The 23,475-nt window shown below is 36.5% G+C and overlaps 1 protein-coding gene across 3 annotated transcripts in view; it reads right to left on the bottom strand.

Moving 5' to 3' along the window:
- Positions 1 to 23,475, bottom strand: part of PIP4K2A (phosphatidylinositol-5-phosphate 4-kinase type 2 alpha) — a 116,104-nt gene that overhangs the window by 39,680 nt on the left and 52,949 nt on the right. For all 3 annotated transcript variants that reach the window (XM_086742184.1, XM_086742182.1, XM_086742183.1), the window contains 2 exons: positions 10,569 to 10,666; positions 9,394 to 9,490 (listed from right to left, as the gene is read on the bottom strand). In XM_086742184.1, coding sequence (XP_086598310.1) covers positions 9,394 to 9,490; positions 10,569 to 10,666 — 195 coding nt within the window. The remainder of the gene's footprint in view (positions 1 to 9,393; positions 9,491 to 10,568; positions 10,667 to 23,475) is intronic.

Here is a 23,475-nt window from a genome sequence, read left to right as displayed (position 1 = left end):
GTTTTAATCTTGTGCCTGCTGTTTTTTTGGTCTCAGGAGAAAGAAAAGGTTTTGTACTTTTAAAGTGTGAATACTTTTATGAGGTCATTTAAAGACTATGCTAAATTACTTGTGTAATTACTTATACAACTGAAGACACATTTAACATGCCAAGCTCAGAGATACCTCTACTAGACAAATTTCTCTTTCACAAACCTCCCCCTCTCTCCCACATAGTTCCCCTCTAAGAAATCACTGGCCTGAAATCTCCCTGCCCTTATACAAATCAATATAAAAAAATATCACCTATATTGCACTAAGCAGCAGGCAACCTGAAATACTCATCTGGTCTTCAGTGCCAAGAGGCTACAAATCACAAAGAATTTGTCCCATACCACAGAATTAATTTCTGATAAAATAATACAGCTTTAAATATAAATGGGTAAAAGCTAATCACTTACTAGTATTTCATTTCCGAAAGAGTTATTGATACAAGAAGTTAATCAGCACACCCAAATTACATCATAATTTCACCAAGAACAGCGTATTCTTTAGCAAATTACCTGATAGGTTATTCAGTTTTACTACAGACCCACTCTCTTCCCTCGGCATCTCTTTCCCAAACTCTCAGCAATCTGCTTAGAGCTTTATTTCCTACAGTAAAAATATATTAGCTAAGGAAAAAGTTTCTTTCCACAGGTATTCTTACGATCTGATCCACAATTCTTGGAAGTTCACAGAAGCTTTTCTGAAGTCTTCAACAGAATTTCATAAACTAGAATCCAAAACAACTGCAACCCATCAGAAGCCATTTCATTTCACCCAGCCATTCCTAAACTGAACTCCAATCTCTGCTTTTGGTCAGGGTACAACTTCCAGACAGGCAGTCTTGATTTTTCCAACTTCAAAAGACCAAAATTCACCACGGTAGTTTTTCTAATATTTAATTATTTGTGTTTCTGAAAAGGTGAGTCTAATTCTGAATCTGAATTATTTAATTTTTCCAGTCATCTGTATTTAGTCTTTCCTAAAGTATCTAGTATTGTTTTTCTGCAAGGATACTCACATCCTATTTACTTCTCAATCCTAATTTTTGCAAGTGCAGCAGGTCGAACTCTGCTACTCCCACTACAAGGCATTATTTATGTCCTTAAACTCCTTTGACACCATATTTTCTACAGCCAAATTTTCAACATCCTTTTTTAAGATGACTAGCACCAAAACTATACATAGTATTCACTTCAGGTATAAAATAAACAGATGTTAAAAAAAGTTAGAGCTCTTTCTGGTCTTATTTTATACCTTCCAATTTATCCACCCAAGGGTGCAGTTACTCCTTCTAGCCAGGAGCTCACAGTAGTGCTAAATTCTTGTCCTCTTTGACCTCTTGTTCCTTCTCAGAGCTACTACCTCCCTGAACACAGCCTTCAGCTCCACAGTTCTGCACTCCTTTTTATCCCTATAACTATTCATTTAACTGTATTAAAAGGCATCTCATTTGGACAGGCTCAGAATGCTAAGGAAAGCGGTTTTTGTACAAAATCCTTATCTTTATCCCACTTTGCCATTTGGATGGATTTTGCATCTTCAGCAAGTTTTCACTACATGAAATATCAATTGCTCACTGACAATTAAATTTTGATTATTGTAATTTAATAATGTATTATTTAAATATTTTTTATTACAAAGCCCCATGATAATTGGTATTTGAAAAAACCAAAGTTACAAAATATCAAGCCAAATACTTTGTAAGAGATATCCTCAAGAGTCCTTAGAAGCAGCTAAAATACCACCTAATGCTTTATCCTTTGAAAATCTATTTTTACTTTGCACACCGGTCAATAAAAATAGCAGCCTGTTGTAATTAAGTAACACTGATGATATCATTGATAACGCTACTTATACCAACATCAGGTTATCAAAAAAAGTAAACTGCTTTCCAGAGAGACTTTGGTTGTTTCTAAGAGCAACAAGTTAAGTTGTTTGGAGCTATTTTTTCCAACTGAAACCATTTCTGTGAGAAAACACATGGAGCAGAGCCACTAAAGTACAGGAAAAGCTTGTTGTCCCCCCCTCCATAATTGCAGGCTATATTTATAACTGGCGAAGTATTGCCCTCCTCTTCAAAGACGAACTGCTGGTGAGGCTCTTCCTCCTCTGCCCACTTTGCTTAAAATGTTCACAGCATGGATATTTATCTCCACAGTGGGAGGCCAAGGATTAGCCACAGCCTCCAAGAGGGTGGAGAGATTTAAAGGTCAATTTAATTAGCTCATTCTAATCTCTTACACATCTAATGTAAATGTCATTGTTTTCTAACTGCTACTTTAGTAGACGAGATTATATTTTAGAGACTTTGAACATGTGAACTATGTGTTGGACGTAATACAAATACTTCATGTAACTAATTCTAAAAAGGGAGCCTAAAAAATTGTCATTGAGTCAGAGCTTTTCCCAAAAAAGAGAAAAAGGGCAACGGGAAAATTCTGGTGATAAAGCATGGAGAGCTTTAGAAGAACAGTAATCTTTCAAACTGACTGGCTTAACAGCTTCTCATTGATTTAAATCTTTCCCATTTCGCGATGTCTGGACAAAGGCAAACAATGGTTTCTGGTACTGTGATCTCATCTGAAAGTCGTGGAACGCTAAAACGAGCTTCACAAGCCCAATGTACCCTAAAGACAAATCAGATCACATCCCAGGCTATTTAAGAGTGCCTCTGGGCAAGCTTTGCATGAACGAATAGGCAAAAACAAGCGCACAGATGATGCTCTGTGATGACTGAAATCATAGGTCAGTGGAAAAGCCTGGCAGTGGTTCATCGCTGTTCGAGAATTACATACACATGGCCTGGCAGTTCTTCTGTGACAGCAGTTACAGTGGTGCTGCCTGGCCCCTGCACAGCTTCTCATGAAGACAAGCTTGCAGCTCCGCTCAAACTTTTTTTTTTGTTTTTATAAGACTTCAGGAATTATAGATATCGATTAATTAGACCTGGATTACTGATTAAGAAACAGAGACATGCAGTGTCATGCAACTGGACATAGATGATCCAAGTTTTTTTTTTGCTATAATTTGAAAAAAGCAGCTCACTTCTGGGACGGTGGTCAGGACAGTGTTTTCACAGTGATTTCTACAGAGAAGGGCAAAGCGCTAGGATTTTAATGTAACAACAGAAGCACTAAACCCAGAGACGCCTGGTTGTGTCTTATGGGGAAGGGTAGGGAAGACTTGAGTTTACTTGGTATGCTGGCACGGTGCACTCTACCATTGCCATTGAGCAGGCTCATGTCTGGAAACACTGACGAGGAAACACTGGTCTCGTGTCTTCTTAAACAGAAGTCTGGCATGTGGCAAAGCATACCTGACTGGTAACACCCGCTACAGGCACATTCAGTGGTATGACCTCCCCTTGCCTTTGGCAGCTGTATGGACAATACTGCACAAGGACTTATCATCAGCTCAAAAGCAAGGCTCTCAAAAGACCTATACTGAATGTCGCAGGGTCTTCAAAAGACGAAAACATACCACCAGTGGTCCTATGGTGCACCCATTAGAAATACTGAGTCCCTTCTATGATCTCATTAAAATGTGCATGTACACACTCTGAACACCTACAAACATTTACAAGCAAATCACACTCAGGGAGTGATTATTGTGGTGAAAGACATTAAAAATAGAAAGGCGAAACAGCAACTTTTTTGCACTGAGCTATCCTTCCAGGAGAAAGGTTACAGGTTCCTTGACTTGCTCAAGTGAGAGTTTAATGAATAAAATGTGATTATTTCCTAAATCAGGTTATCCTATTGAGACTGTAAGCCTGTATTTCAGCTTAAGTCATGCACTTGCCTGGGAAAGAGTTAGGGCTCTTTTTCTGGGAGCTTCTCTCCTTCAGCCTTGCAAAGCTTGGCCTGACGCCTCACTTTTGACGGCTATCTCCGAAAGAGCTCAGGAAGCACCTATCAGCTCACTGTTTTGATGTTGCCAGCACATGCTACATTACTTTTTTCTAGTTTGAATACCCAATTGTGAATGACAGTTTACGCAAGGAACTGCTGGAAGTAAGACAAAGTGTTTTCTCTAGGGAAGACTAAGAGGAATTGGAGGTTAACACTTCTGTTGCCGTACCCACTAAGGTTAAGTCCCATGATCACTAAATTCTTATTTAGGCTCACACTTAAGGCATCAAATCCTAGAACATAATATTCAGATCGCAAACTTCATTTTTGACTTGGTGGAAAGTCCACAAATGCCACAGCTTTTGTTAATACAGCTGGCTCAACACCTTACCACTACTGCCTACGCCCACATCAAACAAGATGTCAGCAGTTCTGAACATCTTGGTGCCAATGTCCATTTGGGATCCACAAAGTGTATACCCTGCTACAGGTACCTCATCTGACAGATGAGCTCAAGGAACTTTTCATGCACTGACAGATTTACCATGATAAAATGATCAGCACAGGAATTTTCTTTTCAAGACAGTTCTTACTTCCAGAATTTTTTTATTCATTTTATTAAACATTCAATGAAAAGATCATGTCTTAGGAAGATGATCCAACTTCTAACACAGTTGTTGCTGAGATATTTATTGCTGACCTTGTCTGCAGTTTGATGCTAGAGGTGGCTTGTTCCTTCCCGAGCCAAGGGTCAACAAATGGAGTCATGTATTTCAGTGCAGCACCAGAGCGCTCTGATTAATATTTGTTTGTCTGAATAAACATATCGTCTTAGATTATAAAATTAGTTCTTAAGCTCTTAATATGACATCTTAGGATCAGGTAAGTCACAGAAAATGAGAAAAAAATATTCATAGGTTGACAAGAATTTTAGTGATCTGAAGTTTAGGTACTTAAAAAGAAAATTATATTAAATGCTGACTTCTGAAAAATGAACCTAGAATTTCCATTATTGTCCTGATGCCATATTGAGTCTCAACTATAAATCTTTCTGAATAGAAAGATCTGTGTGTGAGATATTGAAATGTAAGGAGATATACATATCAGGAAAAGTAGGAGATACTGTGTTCACATGCTTTGTTATTAGGGAAATCGCGTAAAAGTAGGAATTCTCAATTTTCATTTCAGATTACAATCTTTTATATGGAAAGACGTACACACAGAAGTAATAAGCATCTCTAAATTAAAAAGAACTTGTAGACCATCTGCTAAAAGTTCTTCATGAATTCTTTGTCCTGTACAGAGAACTTCTACAAAACTGCTCCTGCAGACAGCCAAAGTCAGATCTGAACATGTCTCCTATTACACTAAATACTAAAACTTTAAGGAAAATAAATTGTGCTCTCCCCTGTCCCCAGCAGAAGGCTCATTAAACACTGATGCCCTCTGGTAAGAAAAATTCTATTTTACTGGGCAAGAACCCAGTCTCCCTCTTTTGCCTAGCAGAATCCAGATGTGAGATTTAGCAATAACTTTAAGTAAGAACAGATGCACTGGAGCACAGTAAATTTCCCTTTCCAGAGCAACGGCAGTAGAAGAATTTGTAACTGTAGTAGATCCTATTTTTCTAGAGTTTGTTGGAGGGTGTTAAGCTAGCTGCTTGCTTGTTAATCTCTCATAATTTTGCAATTTACAGAGGTTATTCTTGTAATTCTTCTGACAGAATTCTACTCTTGGATTTTGTAATATAAGAAATTATATCAACTAACTTGAAAGGAAACTCCCAAGTTACCTCAGCTAACCCATGTATTTTGGAAAGAGAAAAAAAAAAAAAAAAAAAAAAAAGAGGCCTTTCAGTAGAATAACATTTGCAAAACCAATATCTAAAGCTACAGGGGAATGCAGAAATGAAAAATGGGTTTAGGATCATAGTGAGGGATTTACTTTACTAAATCTGTTTATTTTTTTTTTTCTTTTCTGCTACAAACTCTCAAGTATTTTCCTGTCAACATCAGAAGGATCAAAGAGTTAGGGATTCTTCTTCAATGAAATAGAAGACACTAAAAAAACCACAAGATCAAGATAATTTACCTTATCAAGGCAAAATTTGTCATTATTCAATGTTCTGGCTTGTGGAATTACTTTAACACTTAAAAAAAAAAACAACAACTATCTTAAATCCGAGATTCATATGTACTTGTAACATCCAACACTACCAAACAATAATCTCTTTCCCTTCAATAATTTACGGGTTTTCCATTATTCAAATGCAATTTTAATTCATAGTGACTAATCATCATCTGTGTTCCCTCTTCTAAGAAAAATCAGTCATATCAATTTTAATTTGAAGGAAATAAATAGCTTAGTAACATGTGAGCACCAAGAAGGAAGATCAGAGTCTAATAAAAGATTTTTTGGACATAAGAACAAAGTTTCTTAATCTAGATTGAAGACTTAATTTGTCATAACAAGATACTATAGGCAACCTCTGAATAAAACTCAAGGTTTAACTAACTTCATACTATACCTTCCATATTGCTGTCCATAATAAAGAATGAATGACCAAAAAATCCCCACTCAGTATTAGCAGCCACACATGCATCTCCATGAAACTTTAATCCTAGTTCAGTATTAATAAAAACTTTTCTCAGATGTGCCCAACCAGCTAGGAAAGACAGATAGATGTAGGACAGATTATCAAAGACACCTCAGAAAAGGGAGTTAAAAAAAAAGTTTTCACCACGTGAAGGAAGGAAGTCCATTACAGGAATGGTACTTGTCATTACTAGAAATGGCTTCCTGTAAAGCATGAACATATACAACTTAAGGAATTCCCCTGATTCCGAAGTTGGACTGCTTGTAGGAAAAAAATCTCTATGTGATTTAAATCTCTATTTGGGGATAAAAGGAGATCTCTGTATGAGAAGATCCCTACATTAACCATTCCCTATGTGAACTAAGCCTATGTGTTTAGTAGCCCACAAAATTACTGTACAAAGTGAATAACACAATCTCAAGAATTAAAATTAGTAATTACAAGCGTAAACTACCAAATTCTTTCCGTGAAGTATGGGTTTTTTAGTCTTTCCTTATGAGTAAGCACTATTTGCCCTCTGGAACAACTCATCAAGGATATCTGCAGAACATTCTGAAAACAAAAACGTTTACAATAAATGTTCTTCCTGATTTAAACTGATGTGTCTGCCTAATGAACAAGGTAATTGGGTTTATTTATCTAAACCAATCCTATCTTGCTCAATAATGGGAATGACATTGTTCACAATTGATCAGGAGTCCCTTCCTAAAAGTCATTATATAAGAAAAACTATCCAGAGAACGTTATTTGCCATCTCTTCCATAAGCTTTTCCTCAGTTCAATACTGCACAGGCTTTTTCCAGTTTACATTTGGCCCCGAGCGTAAGAATCATTTTAACCTATATTCATCGTAAAAACCTCCTTGAAGATAAAGATTATCTGAAAGTATACACAGAGAACGTAACACTAAAATGAAAGTGACTTCTTGCAATCCCTATCTTATACATGAGGTGATCTGAACTTCTGTTTATGTGTATTTCTGTAAAAATAATTTAGTTTTGAAAGCGTGTTCAAAATACATTATTACTTTGAGCATTTTAAAAAAAATTATCAGAACAGTCCAATAGAATAAGAATTCAGAGTGATAAATTGCTTGAGTTGAAGAAAAAAAGAATAGCGAATGCAGACATTACCTTCCCTTGGGTCAAAACTGATACTACCTACCTTCTGTTTTTCACTAAATATACCTGAAATACTAAATAGCATTGAAGATTTTTTTCCTAATACATATTTTTGTTGAATCACAAACCAGGATGCAGTTACATTTTCTTCTTTTGGATTGCTGTTTGGTTACATTGTCAAAAAACTCAAAACACATAGCTACAAACAAGTATTTTTGGTTTATTCTGAAAATACAGACATTTTATTTAGTAACAGTCCTTTAACATTGTTTTATCATTATCATCATTAATAAATTCAAACAGCAGTATAACATAGTTACAACAGAAACTTCTGTTGTAGAACAGCAGCATAAAAGGAAACATTTCACAGTGCTGTGGAATGCAGCATTTTTGATTATGCCAAGTTTGCCACTTTCAGCTAATGACAGCACCTTAAGTCTTCTAATATATATTTAGTGAAATACAACTTTGCCTGGTAACATCACCACCCTATCTTCTAAAAGATAGCAAGCATGACCTCACACCAGAATTTTAAGTTTAGGAGCAATCGCATGTGCTTCCTCTGACACACTGATCCTTTTCGTTTGTCAAGAAAAAGGAAATCTTCATGTAAAGGGATCAAATAACTTCTCCCCATAACCTAATCTCCACGTACACTCCTGTAAGCATGTTTTAACCCATCTGTGCATTTCTAACACATTGCTTACTACGGAAAAGGGGAAAACCGGTAAAGGGAATAGATAAAGGACTTGGATGGAGATTTCATCTGCAGTATTCAGTCTGTTCTATGCAGCAACAATGGAAGTGTTATGACAAATGCATTTTGTACCATTTGTTCAGCTACTTGAAACTGTTTATTGATTTTTTTGTCCTACTATATCTTTGTGCCAGGCTACAAACACAATTGCAGCCCATATCAAAATAGTTTAAAAGAGCAAGAGAACACAACAGGAAGTGGCACGGGGTTATACAGCAAGTGCTCTTTAGGATAGGACATCTTGCAGCGTGAATGCAGAAGGAACTGTCCCTGTGACTTAAATAGTGTGCATTTGGAACAGTTAATAGAAAAGGGAATGTCAGTGAGTATTGGCAAATCAGACTGAAGCAGAGTTCAAGAATTTTCTTTTGCAAAGATTGAAAGAAGCTTTGACTGCAAAGAACAATCCTGCCAAATCTAGAGCAATTTCTTGTTTTGCTGCATCTGCTCTATGTAAGTTATTTGTTTCCAGATCCTCATAACAACAGGAAATGGAGACATAATGAAGCAGTATGAAGCTGGCAGGCCACAGGTCACTCTTTTATAAACAAAAAGAGTATGAAAAAGAAAAAAAAAACCCAAAACATCAACACTGTGGTCATTTCAGAAACCACATCTCACAGACACACCACTGAAGCAACTGTTATCTAAGTGATCCAGCTGAATATAGCATCTCTTGTCAGTATGTCCAGACATTATTTTTCCCCCTTGTCTCACTGCAAAAGTTATCACCCCAGTTTTCATAATATGGCTTATGACTGGGAGGTACTCTAACAGGAAATAAGGAGGACTGAAGATAGGAGAAAGGTAGGAACCAGAAGACAACCAGGGCAGGCAAAGAGGTAAAAGAGAAACGTTCCGCTTGCAGGTGGGAGTAGGAGTTGAAAGAATGTCTTCTTTTTCTCTTAGTTTTCTCCCAAATTATACCAAAATAAAATAACTTTATTTCAGCACATTGGCCTGTTTGTTCACAACTGCAGCATTACTAGCCTTTAAAATCTGTATACATCACCAGTTTAGGTGTTCTGAAAGTGAACTTACCTGAAAGTCTTGATCATCAATTCCAAATCTCTCTCTTAGATTACGGAAAACCATTGGACAATATTCCTTAAATTTGAAATGACTTGGCATGTTTTCTCTGAAAGAATAGAAAAACAAATCAACTTAATTCACCTGCACATGCAATAAGTAACTCGAGTACTCTATCTTAATTCTGTTCATACAAAGCAGATAAGGAGATTCACAATCTCTCTTCTAATGCTTTATTTTTATCCAATGAGATTATCTCAACGTGTTATTTTCTTTTTCTTTATAATGTTTAATAAATTTATACATATTTGTTTTTAAGAAGCTACAATGTAACTGGATGAAACAAACACAAACTATATTTTGATAAATTTGGAACTTAGACTCAAAAGCAGAAAAGGATGTTTTCCCGTCACCCTAAAATTACTTCAAAGGTGAAATCTTAGATTGGATTACAGAAGAATTACTACACCATCTGTGACACCAGAAAGTGCTGACAGTGCCAAAGCTTCAAGAAAAATGGACTCATTCAGTACAGGTCTAATTTTAACATCCTAGAGTTAAAGAGAGAAAAGTTATTTTGACTGTTGCCACAGAAGACCCAAGGTAGCAGAATTCTTCCTTTTTCCAAATATATTCTTGAACTAAATTCAGGTTATAAACAGAACAGTATTAATAGCTTTGTATGTGTGTAAATACTGTTCATGGAGCAATTTATTTTTAAGAAACTTAGACATTACATGAAATGATCTTAATACTTTTGGAGCTTCTATATGATCAGTATTATTTCCTATTATCAATTATAAAAAGTTGAACATTATTCAGCTTTGAGATATGCTTGAAATTCTCATTCTTGTTCAAATATTTCAATCAATAAAAAGTACATGCACATGATTTTGTTTTTTAAAATACCCAAATAAATGCTTACATCAGCCATAAAAAAATCACACCAAGAAAGGATCACCTTCAGTACGTAAGATACTCAGAAGGCAATAATAAACCATATGGAGGAAAAATACTGCCCAGCAGCCCCTGTTGCTGCTCTTCAGAACAGCACAGATGGTTATGCTTATCACAGGATTAACTTAATCATCAAAACTTCAGCCCCATCAACTGAAAAATAACAGAGTTCATAGTACTTCATAAAAATATCACTGCCACTTCTACAAAGAACTGTTACTTGTACTTACTTGTTGAAAAGGTGATTGTCCACCTTTATCTTTGAGTACGCTTTGAAATCATCTGGCATCAACATAACGGGGATTTGAACATGGCTCAGTTCATTGATCTAGACAAAACAGAACATATTTAGTTGCTGATGTTTTGCTAAGGTGCTGCATGTGTGTTAATTACGAAAATGTTATTCAGTCTACTATTTCTGGTGTATATGTCCTAGCAGTGAATGTAAGTAAAAAGAATGCAAAAGCAGGTTTACTATTTCCAGATCAAATGCAATCATAAGATAGACACTTTGGAAAAGAAGAAACAGTATTCCATATTTATACTCATTTCAGGGGAGAAAAAAAAAAAAAATGCTTCAAAGAACACCTGGAATGTACTTTTTATAGAAGGTCAATGAGGATGCCAGTGAAATGGTCTTTAATCCCAACACCCTGTTCCTGTTTCATCAACTGAAAACTCAAATTCTATATTTCAAACAACTATTTACTTCTGCAGCTTACAAGCTAGTCTTACAGGTCTGTGTCTTGAACTATATAGTGAAAATAAAATTAAATTTTGCTTACATGTGAATGCACACACTTTGGGCAGAGGCTTGTTTCTTCCAGCAGTGCAGACCTCAGTTGAATTTTTACAAGTCACAGCAGTCACACATTTTTTTGATTCCTCAAGTCAGACAGCCATTTAATTAGCTATTTTTTTTCTTAGAAATAGATGCAGCAGTAAGTTCTAAGGTTGTCCTTATTTTGTTATATTTATGGGGACCACCTACTCTTTCTAGTTTTGAAATAAATATTGTCAGTCTTCTCAAGATTAGGATTTTTCATATATATTTGAAATCTACTTCTGGCCACATTTTTATGATAAAATGGAGACAACTTTACTGTTACTCTAGTTTCTAAGAATGTTTTTATTATTGCATGTATTAATCTACCCTTACTTTAGTAAATTTTAACTACAACACGATAAGCAAAAGAGAGATTAATGAGCTTGCAATGGTGCTTTCAAATCACGAATGAGATACCCATTACAACAGTAGTCACGATATCGCCATGACGTACATTTTACTTATGTTCTCACGGTGCTCTACGCCAGGGTTACGCATCTCGATTTACTCGGTCAAATATTTTTGCTCATGTGGAGTACATTTTGCTTCACCACTTTTTTACAGGGTTTAGGGGGGAACCCCACTCTACATGAATACCAATGCACAGTAGGGGTGGATATGGCAACACAGAAGGTGCTCCTCTGCTCTTAGCGCTGCTCATCCAACACTTTTCCAACCAGGAAGCTGTTAGTTGCCTGTAAATGCTATTCTGCTTAAGAGAGGCTTTTGGAGAAACCTTCCCTGAAACAGCTGTAGGTTATAAATATTGGATGAAAAAAAAAAATGCTCTTGGTGCAAGAACGACCTTCTGCAGAACTGAAGTTAAACAAAGTAAGAAAACAGTGAGGAGCCTTTTAGCTCTTAAACAGAGGAAAGCAACCAACGCAAGCAGACAGGTCAGGCGGCCTCATAACTTTTCAGTACTTTCAAGACCCAGTAGAGTTCCCTGCCATGTCTCATTTTTATTATTCAGATATCTGCAGCCCACACAAAAACTGATAAAATCTGTGGAATTTACTCTATAGAATGTTTCTTTGGAAAGCCCTGAAAAGCTCTAGATAGAGGCATGGCAGTTATATAGTGGAGTGGAGAAAGGAAACAAAGATATCTGGGTTGGGCAGAATGTGCTCTGCTCCTTGGCCTTGTAGGGAGAAGACTCCTTCCTCCTTCCAAAGGGAAAGAAAGAATAAACTCCAGGAAATTTTTGAAAACACAGCTGTACAAACCTAATAAATCATGCTGACACCTCATTAAATAGGACATAAAATAACAAAACGCTGAACAAAAATCACTACATCTAACATACGTGCTCTTCACTACAGTTGATAGATATCGCTGTACACCAATCCCACCCTGAAACCATGGGGCAGGTTCAGGAGTCTGCAGAACTAGTCTGGCTGTTGTACAAATAAAACTAGAGACGAGCAGAGATGTATTACGCAGAGATATGAAACATTAGATTTGCTTACACGGAATTACCTACTCTCAGACTGTCAGATTGTACAACAAATTCCACACTTGAGAGAGGGATGTGCATTTCCATCAGTGATCCCAAAAGTATCTTCCATTGAATATTGTCCATAACGCTGAACTTGCACATCTTCAAAGGACCCATCTACAATTTGCAAGTTTGCTTGAAAATTTGGACTTTAGATAGTCAAAATTGCATTGATCAATTTTTTAATGTGCATTCATTTTCTTAACTTACTGACGTAAAGCTTTCCTGAATACACCTATATATTTGCTTTCATGCTGTGAATATTTAAATTTGCGCTATAATTGCACAGTTTTAATCATGCCTGTAGGCCTTAAAATGTCATCTGCATAGCGGAATAGCATAGCCAAATGTGCTCATATTTACATACTTTAGAGATTCTTTTATTCTAAACAAAAATTACAAAATAATTATTCCAGGAAGTTCCCTACTAGATGTAAATGTACACACATACACACATCCCCCCCAGGTAAAACCAGGTAAAAAACGCAGGCTAACAAAAGATTTTTGGTTTGAGTTTTGTTTGGAGGGGGAGAGAGGGTAGGGTTGGGTTTTTTTTTTGTGAGAGTGGATGGGATTTGAGAGTCATTCAAGTCTGAGGTATGTAAACGCAATTTTTCTAACATTTTAGGGAATTCCTCTCTAGCAGGAGAAAAAAAAAAGCAGGTGATGAAAACACAGTAGAAATGACCTTTGGTATAGCAACACCAGCTGAGTAATAGCATGTCCCAGTGGCACAGGCCATTAATTAATTTAAACCTTTCAAGTATAAGATCTGGTTCTTTGTGCAATAGTACATTTTTTTGATAGATCTGATGAGGCCAGATTGGAAAGTGCACAGAAAACAGAGAGGAATACCCATGTTATTAGATCTTGGTGGAAACTGGAACCACATTGCAGGGGGAAGGGAGAAGAAACAATATCCAAAACTCCCTCCTCAACAAACAGCCCTTGAAAACCTAAAAGAAAAGGGAAAGGTCAGAGGGATCAGTTCTCCACTTTGCCATCACCGTGTAAAGAAACAGTCACATCTGAAAGACGCTCATCTCAGATGAAAATTTTTTTTCTTTTTCTCTGAGTCTGAAAGTCAAGTGTGACACAAAATCTTAAGTAAAATGCATGTGATACCTTTGCCAAGTATTACGTGCATCTCCTCATGTTACCAGTTAAATACAGCTAGCTCCCTTAGCAATAGCAAACAAAATGTGGCTGTGAGGATGAAAGTTCAGTATTCCCAAGTAAAACAGAAACTGTGTTACAATAGCTATTATAATTACATAAGAAATAAGAAATATCTATTTTCCTCTAAGGAGTGTTCCTGCATGTAACAAAATCATAAGCAAGAAATAATTTCCTACAAGAGACAATCACAATGCATAAATGAAGCAGAAGGAGCTCACTGGACATAAAACTGACTTGTTGCTGAGGGCTCAGGATCAAACCTTCATTTAATCACTTCTTAGAGAACCCACATTTATAGCATCTGTACAATAAACACATGTGCATCACACTGAGAAAGTTATTTTAGTCTTGCAACATACATCCTTTAACTGCCCTGATTTGTTGTTGCAACAAGATTTTGCTGCAGTTTGTCCAATTTGAAACAGATAATGCTTACTATATCTTCGAGGAATTTAAATTCCACATAATAGCCTCAGAGAGCAGATTATTTTAAATATTAATAAGATTTTAATTGCACAGTAACCATGCATGTTATGTATAAAATGTCACGTCCATTAACAACATTTGTAAACTCATGCACACAAGATATTAATAAGTGATTCAGAAACCTCCCTTTAAGTAATTTATTCAAATACCTTCTGTGACATTGGTATAAAACCAGGTGGTTATGCAAGATGGAGACATCCCCCACAACTTACGAGCTTTAAGGAAGAACAATTTAAAAAGCCTTAGACTGGCATCACCCCTTCAAACACATGGTACAAAAAAACTGTGGCCGTAGGGATCTGCGCAGAGCTGTGGCTTAGTCATGGCGGGTGGGAGGGGGCCAAAGCAAAAGGAGGCTTTCCGGCAAAACCCAACTGATTGGAACTCATTTTGCTCCTGCAGGTTTAGGATTGAATTCACACTGTCAGGAAAACAGAGGCTGTAATTAAACTGCAAATAAGGGAATAATAAAAGCCTACTGGACATTGAATAAATAGTAAGACTCAGCTGGTAATGATTCTGAAATTAGCACACAGAGAGGTGTTCCCACAAAGCCATCTTATATTGGTGACATTTCAAATAAGCTTCTCTAATTTATATGATTTGAAATCAAGCAATGAATATATCATAAATTGTTAGGCATTATTAATGGCTCTTATTTAATTCAGATACATTCACCCTAAACACCACATTACTAGGGCAATTCATAATTAAACATTAGTTTTCATTCTGTCAGAACATAAGCAGCAGTAAATTGCTTGTATGCAAAGCAGACAATGAGATATTTAAGCAGCATATAATAAAGGCAATTTACAGCATATATTGCACGTTTAGCTAGAGCAGTCAGAACAATGATCCTGTTCTCCACTACATCACTATGATGCTGCAGCAAGAAACCTGTGTAACACATTACAGCTGGTGTTACTAATTCAAAAAACCCAAACCAATGGAAAACTTATACAAAATCAAAGAGGCCATTGTACATCAATGTCCAAAATTTCATCCTAAGCACATTACAGATCACAGGTAGACTACTTAGCAATGCCTAGTGGTTTCTTTTGAAGCTCTTCTTATTTAAAGCCTTCATTCTGTACATGGTTTCTTGTATTTAATATATCAGCTTTAATATATAGCATTGTTGCAGTTTTCTTCTAATTTAACATATCAGCCAGCCAGATTCACTAGCTGTACCTATGGAGGGATGAGGTGTTTTCACACTGAACAGCTTGATAAAACATCTCAGTCATAGTTACGGCTCCTGGTAGTTTCACATACAGGAAAATCCCTGCTCCTCTTGATGCTGGATGAGGTTGAAGTTGTGGAAGTGCTACTTTCTTTTCAGCTCGGTTTGTCTCCCAACTCTCTCTCTCTGAACTGAAAGCCAATTCACAGCAGTCTGATCTGCTGAGACAAACAAGCTACAACTGGTTTGTTACTCTGAGAGAAAGTCAAGTGCATTTTTTTAAACACAGATTTTGGAAGACGTGGGAGTGGAAGAGACTTTGGAAGAAAGAAATCATTGAGGTCTGAAAATAGAATTGAACTTTTAACACCACCAGCAGTTCTGAGATTTTTACGTTCATAGTTTACTTTCTGCATCTCAGTTTCTTCTTCGGCAAGGAAATTTGCACAGAGCTCTGAAGAGAAAAAAAAGTCAGACAGTACTTTTCGTTCAGACACAGAGCCACCATTCTGATAGGGCCATGGACCTCTTCAAAGGCAGTCAATTCATTTACTGGTAGGTTAATGTTTACAAAAGTAAGCCTATCGGCTTCTAATGGATTGCTCTTACAAAACAAGGCAGGAGAACAAGAATGCAACACAGGAAAACTGTTCGGGGTATGCAATTTCAAATTTAAGAGACTATTATCCTTCATTCTTCCAGTACCTTCTTGATAACTGAACACCCTGCAGGTCTTGCCAAACAAGAGCATTTTCCTGATTACTAGAGCACAATCATCTAAGAGATAAAGTTTCTTAATCTTATTCTTTCTATTATCTTGTAAAAAGCCATTTCCAAAGCTGTTCCTATTTTGCAAGGGGTAAGGGTTTAGGTTAAAGCACAATGGGCCAGGTGGTGACAGGCAGAGCTATAGGCAGGCATCTACATCCTCTCCTTCCCAGATGTGGAACACACCCCAGTATTGCTACTGGGACAGTAAATGCCTTGTGTTGAAGTATAAACTGAAAGTGAAGTGATTATTTTACAACTCTTTGAAATCTACCTTGAAGGGTCTGAAAAGGGTGGATGAGGTCAGCAGCTAATCAATTTTGTGGAAGACATTTGCCTGTTACAGGGCAAAACCATCATTTGATAAATGTCATTTGACAGTTTAAATTACACTCAAAGCCATTCTTGCAAGAGAAATAAAAGGTTAAGCTAAGTTCTGCTGTAGAGAAATAAATCAGTTCAGCAAAATACTCCTTAATTTGTTTTAAATGAGGTTTTCACCATTTCAGTCACACAAAAATTCATCTCTTTTTCCCCTAAAAGCACAAAGTAGAAAATATCTACCCAGACTTTTTTTTTAATTAACTACACAATGTGTTATGGTTTTAAACAGCACAGGAGACTTCTCATATATAAGTAATTTCTGGTTACCCATTCAGAAACAAGTCCTGAAATTAAAGCAATTATACAACTAAAGAAAACACAGAGTAAACTATTTAATTTTCTCTGAGTCTTTAGGTACATTTTAATTTAAGGTATACATAAAGAGAAAAAAAAACCAAAAAACCAACAAACCAACACAAAAGCCCACCTAGCTGCCAGAGTAACAGGCACTGAAGTTTTACATGTCTCGAAACATCTACCAGCAACTTCTAGAGCAGCTTCATGTTTTTACAGTTCAAGTGATACCTGTCATTGGGTTGTTGGCTTTCAATGAAATTCAGTAATCTAATGCTAGAAAAGTAGGCCCAACTGAACCAAATGCTTTTCTAATTGCCTTAATGCAGAAAGACATACTTTCCCCAAAGTACTAAACACAGAATATCTAAAATATTTTGCAAAAGTATTAAATACACTTAATGGATTTAGAAATTCTGAGAAATGAACACATCAATTACAGATTATTTACTTTTTATCAAAAAGTAGCAAGACTTTTCTTAAGTCTTATGGTACAACTCTGAATTAAAAAAAAAAAAAAAAAAATTTCACAGCAAACCCCAGATGTTTTCATGAGACTTTTTAGTTGCTGTTTTCAACAGTACAAGGACATCTTTGGGGAAGGATGATCTGTAGTACACGTATGCATGTGGAAAGCAGGATATTGTGACATACTCAAGAAAGCTCCAAACAGGATATTGTGACATACCAAGCACAGTCCCAAAACAAAGGAAAAAAAAAATTGTTTTTAAGAGCATTTATTTCTTGGTGCTTATCTTTAAGTTTGGAATATTAGGGCCTAAAACCCAAATGAGGCATTCTACAGCTTGGTTTTCACTCCTGTTCAGAGACTTTGGAGTGACAGTGTTTAAAGAACCTACAACAAAAGCACCAAAATCACATTCCCTTTACAAATGCTTTGAGGCAAGTTTTAAAGTCTTTTGAGTCGCTTGGACATTCGCAGCCTAGAAAATCCAGAACATCTGCTGTATACCATCAGACAAGCGTAAAGCCATCTCTACAGATGTAGTTAAACTTCCTGTGAATCTCCTTACACCTTTCAATGAGTGCAAAAATTAACACTTCATAATGTGCCAAATAATCAAAGGCCAAATATAAATTAAGCAGCTCAGATATAATGCCTGTCATAATAATCCCCCATTCTCCTAAAAAGATAGGACAAATGCAGTAGTGTATATATAGAGATGCTAGTGCACAGTAATGAAATGGAAAAGAGACTAATAGGAATGTGACATATTTGTAGTGGAGATTTTTGACACTGAAAACAGTTTGAGTAGCAAATGGTATAGAAAAATAACAGTGCAGTTTCAGTCCAAAAGGAAACTGTAAAGCAATGGAAGTCCTTCAAGATTTGGACGAGCTGTGATACACACAATACAGAGGAACTCATCCTTGTTTGCTAATGTAACGGTTAAGAAAAGAAGACAAGGCACACAGCTCAGATAATAATTTGCAAGCTATTTGCTAGCTATTTGCTATTTGCCACAAAATCGATAAAAGAACATTTTATTTTTTTACTAGAAATATCTCAAGTAATCTTTTCTAAACTTCAATTTGTGTGCTGGGAAGTTGATACACTAATACAATTGTAGCAATAGGTATTTTCAGTTATTGTTTGAAATACTGATTTAAAATACGTATACTTGTCACAAGGTCTGATAGCAATCTGGTCTGTATTCTTCTAATCACAGAACAAAATTCTTATCTGGGAACAGATAAACTTTAGTTCACTTGGCTTTGTCCTAAAAGCTTTACAAGAGAATATCTAAAAAGAGGACAACATTAAGAAGCACTGAGTATTTACTTATGACATAGGGAAAGATTTAACAAAAATAAGTTCAATTCTACATACAAAGTAGTATACAACTCAGATAAATGTTCTGCTGATTTTCTAAATGACCTACTGTGGATTCTGAACTAAAAGTTCAACAAGCAGGACAAAATGAAATAAAATTACACTTGTATTCCATGAATCATGTTCCTCAGATTTGGAAAACAACCAAACCGACCGACCAAGCAAAAACCAGACTTAAACGGCTTTTAAGATCACATTTTTCAAGTATAACTTTTCTGAATGGGAAAAATGAGTCCATGCAATTAACCATAAAATTCCAGTGAGCAGCTGAACACATACGGAGATGTTCACGCTGTGGCTTTACGTGAATGCTCTAACTGCAAAATAAAATTCAATAGAAGAAAAATAATCTTTAACAAAGAAAGGCAAAGTATAATGGGAAAAGAAATCTAAGGAACCATTTTGCATATATCATATGCAACTCAGCTGCTTAATAAAGAGGAAGGCTTTAAGAGAATCCTGCCTAAGATAGACAAACTGGGATGGCTGCAGAATAAATGCCGTAAAGCAACAATTTAAAACATCAGATGGGCTTCATTATTGTTCAGAAGGAATAATAAATGTAGAAAAGCCAAATGTTTTTGTTATTTTTACACTAGCATAATGAAGGCAGTGTATTTCACATTATTATTACTATTAATTATTAAGTAGAAGGAAGACCAATTTGTGAACTGGCTTTTTGGTAACCCAGTTTAATGTGCTGTCACACATTCCAACTTCACAAATATGTTATTATTTAGGAAATTGTTGAGTTGTGAAAAGATTACATTAAAATATGATTCCTTCTGGCCATTTCTGACTACGGATTAGGTGAAGGCTGAAGCCGTGAGGCAAAATTTCTGAAAACAGAAGCAATACCATTTGCATTATATAAATCTAATTTATGAAGTTAATTAACTGAACATGAGTGACACCAGAAGCAAGCACATGAAGGTCACATTACAAGTATTTAACTGTTCTGTAAAGCAGTACAGCAGTAGTTCTTGGTAACACGGACCATACAGAGTAAGCGGAGCGCACAACGTACGGAACTGCTCCGCCAGCTCACGTTAACCTTCAGCTCCAGCCATTTGTTAGCTCTCAACCTATGTCCTCCAGGAGAAGCAATAATTTTCCATGCAGCACCATGCAAAACATTACACTAGAAGCTCAAATAGGTATCACATTCCCTTGGTTTAGAGAAATCCCTCCATTTATCTCCCTGACACATCTTACTTGCATTGTATTCCTCTTGTATTTACCATGTAATATTTTTCCTTCAGAGTAGCATAATGCCTGAGGTCAGGCTAACAGATCTGTAGTCACACGGGAGGGTTTACCAGTCTTCCAGATTTTATCAGGATGCCATTCAGACATTTTTTTGCTACATGAAGTCACTCTATGGGCTGTGTTTATAAAAATGCTGTCAGAACAACAGTAGAAGCTGTTACTAGCTAGGTCAGCATGACAGTTCCTGGGAGGAAATATGAAAGGCCTCAATGCTCAAGGAAACCAAAAAGAGCTTGAGCTGAGAGGCAGCCTCAGAACAGCTATTTGGGATTGACAAAGTGCTGTTTTAGCACTTTCCTGTCCACTCTTTTCCGGTCATGGAGGCAGGAACCTTTGTTCTCTCAAATATAGTTTTTAAATATGCATTACTCTCCCCTTCTGACATATTAAAAGCACACATTCATTCACATATAGATATATACTCTGCAGCTTCTTGCTAATGATGCCATATGTTTATGTGCCAGTTGTTTGGTATTTGGGAAAGAACAGTATCCTGGTGTGTTTACAATGAGCCAGGTTTTGCTTCTACTCTGGATATCCTTTTTCCACACAGAATCCAAATTTATTTTGGCAGTAATGCTATATATACACAAAATTCCATGGATTTATTATCATTGCTTATCAGATATGAACTGCCCAGATGTAACAACTGCAATGTTCATTTTGCTGCAGGTTGAGTATTTAAATCACTACCTGGTATTTCATAACCCCAGAAAGCCTTCCTGGCCTCGCAGAAGAACAGGGCATGAGGGGAGGGAGCAGTGGAGTTGCCAGCAGCTCATTGACTCTCAAGTCCCATCACCCTCCTAGTCCGATTAAACTGCAAGTTGAAATGATTAAACAACTCAACGTAAACATTTTTTTTTTATCTCTTGATGGGAAATAAAATAGAATTTGTTAAAAGCAACATAATATAATTGCACGACCTTTTTCCTCAGTTTATAGGTCAGATTTTTGTTACTGGAGGATTTGACGAGCTTAGGGGGACAACGGAACACGTTCAATAGGCAAGAGGACGTAAATCTACTTTCTATTTATATTTGTCATAGCCCATAAACAAAAAGCAACTCCAGTAGTTTCAGTGCCATTAATCTGAACGCACACTGGCACCACGGTGCCTCTCTAAAGGGAGATCAAACAGAAATTAGCAAACTTTGTCATTCAGTGAATACAGTGACAACAAAACAACACTTTTACTGGAAAGATAAAGACTAAAACAAACTGTTAAGAAATTTTCAGTAGTAGTTTCTACTACACTATCCATGGTAACGTTGTTTCAAACTCATTCAAAAGCACTTTCCCATTAGATGGCTGATGCCAGTATTTGATCAGCTGCCACTCAGTCCCTCTCCTGGACTCCAGAACCACATTTCCAAGAGCAGAACCAGCCCACAGAAACTCTGTCATCACTGATGTTTGACTGAGCTTATGTATTGCTGATGAACAGTATGAGAAAGGAAAGCTATCTTTTTGATTATTTACATACTGGAAAATCCGAATTAAAAACATTTAACAGATTTAATTTCTCCTTTAAGTAAGAATTTCATATACAAATTACATATTTTACACACATACACATATCAATTAAAAATAATTTTTAAAAGCCCTGAGCTAACAACACGCATTTTCAACGATCAACACTAATTTTAGTATAGGAAATTCTCCAAAGCAAAGAATAAAAAATATTAAGAATTATGACCAATGCACCCACAGTGAGCACAACATTGCATTTTTGAAGATCTGAAGCCACGTAATATCAAACCAAGTAACATTTTTGGGACCAGAGGCATGAGCAGCACAAGGGCCAGTTAACCCAACTCGCAGCTGCTTTCCATCACCGCACCAGCATATGTGATCTGGAATGTGCACCCTCATGCCCTCCGCATTCCTCTGCGCACACATACTCATTTTTCCATTTTCAGTCTTACTAAGAAATATTTTTTGAAAAACAACGTTAAAAAGGAAGCACTGCCCTTAGTTTTAATTTGAATATAAACCTAAAGAACTTAAAAAAGATTTTTTTTTTTTAAAGAGAAACTCATAGTAAAGGCTATTGCCATTTTTCTCAAGAAGGCTGAGACCAAAAGCTGGCATACCTTGTAAAATGCATCATAAAATGAGAAAAAACAGTAAAATGCACTGACGACTGGACTTCCTGCACACAAGATAGGCATTAATTTCTACTGTTAATTAATTTCTAGAGTGGCAGAAAGGCAGAGTGGCTGAAGGGTAAGCTGGTGGCCACTCAAACCATGAGGAGTCATAGGGAAGTGCAGGCGCAGCAAGGCAAAGAACGTGCTTGCTGTTTTTCCACCACCAGGAAAGATACAAAAACGAGGATGGGTTAAAAGTATCTACTTCAAGTTTTTAAGCTCAGGCTTTTTTTCCTTACATTTGATTTCTCCCTGCCCCCCCAGTTACTTATGGAAGTATTTATGATTTTATACAACTTTTGACTGAAAGTGCACAGTTAATATTGGGGTATTTTTCAGGAAATGTAGAAGAAAGATCTCTACCTAGTTGCAAGAAAGGACTCAAGAGGGAAACCAGTTCAGTGAGCAACAGGTGTTTTCAGAAGAACATACAAAGGCCCATGCTTCATACAAGCCAGCATTGCCAACATCACCCCCAAAGCAGCACTTCTGATCCTCCCCTTTTTTTCCCTGATTCTGCACCCATCATTTGTCCTCTTCTGACTTACATGGGTGTGTGGTTGGTCGTATGACGAACCAAAGCGAAAATCCAACCCAAACCTGCCAAAAAGAATTTTTGTTTATTTGGACCATTTTGCCAACCCTGCAACATCGCAGGAGAGTGAAGGCAGCACAGAAAAGCTTCTTTCTGCAATTCCTTAGCTTAAAAACTTTGGAGTACTACAGGTTTTTGAGTTAAAAATCCCCCAAGCTGGAAGCACCACCTGCAGTCTCAGATTTAGTTATTACAATAAAGACTCATCTGAAAATGTATTTTTTTTTATTTAAATGAAGTTTTAACTTCAATACCTTGTAAAATGTACTGCAAAATGAGAAGTAACAGTAACTTGCACTAATGACTGGACTTCCTGCACACAAAACAATTTTGACATTTGTTTTTGCTGCTAACATTCGAACACTAAAAAAAAAAAAAAAAAAATATCAGTTTGTTGAACTGCAAAACCAGCTTTGGGTAACTAACTTCTTTTTCAGGTGCCGGTAGAATATCTTCTTCCTGTTGGCTCATTCAGCTAACAGCGTTGAACAGACAGGTCATTCAAAGCTGAGAAACCAATTGGGAGTCAAAAAATCAAGAAGACTTGTTTTCATTTTCTAGTCCTCTAATTAAAAAATGAGAGGGAAGATGAGGTCCAGTTTTGAAATCTTAAAGCATGTTCATGAGTTGAACTGATTATAGTCTTC

Source organism: Chlamydotis macqueenii, chromosome 2 (assembly GCF_036417535.1).
Source record: "Chlamydotis macqueenii isolate bChlMac1 chromosome 2, bChlMac1.mat, whole genome shotgun sequence".
NCBI classification, from domain to species: domain Eukaryota; kingdom Metazoa; phylum Chordata; class Aves; order Otidiformes; family Otididae; genus Chlamydotis; species Chlamydotis macqueenii.
Note: the sequence above shows the minus strand (reverse complement) of the source record. Positions and strands in the feature narration are given on the sequence as shown.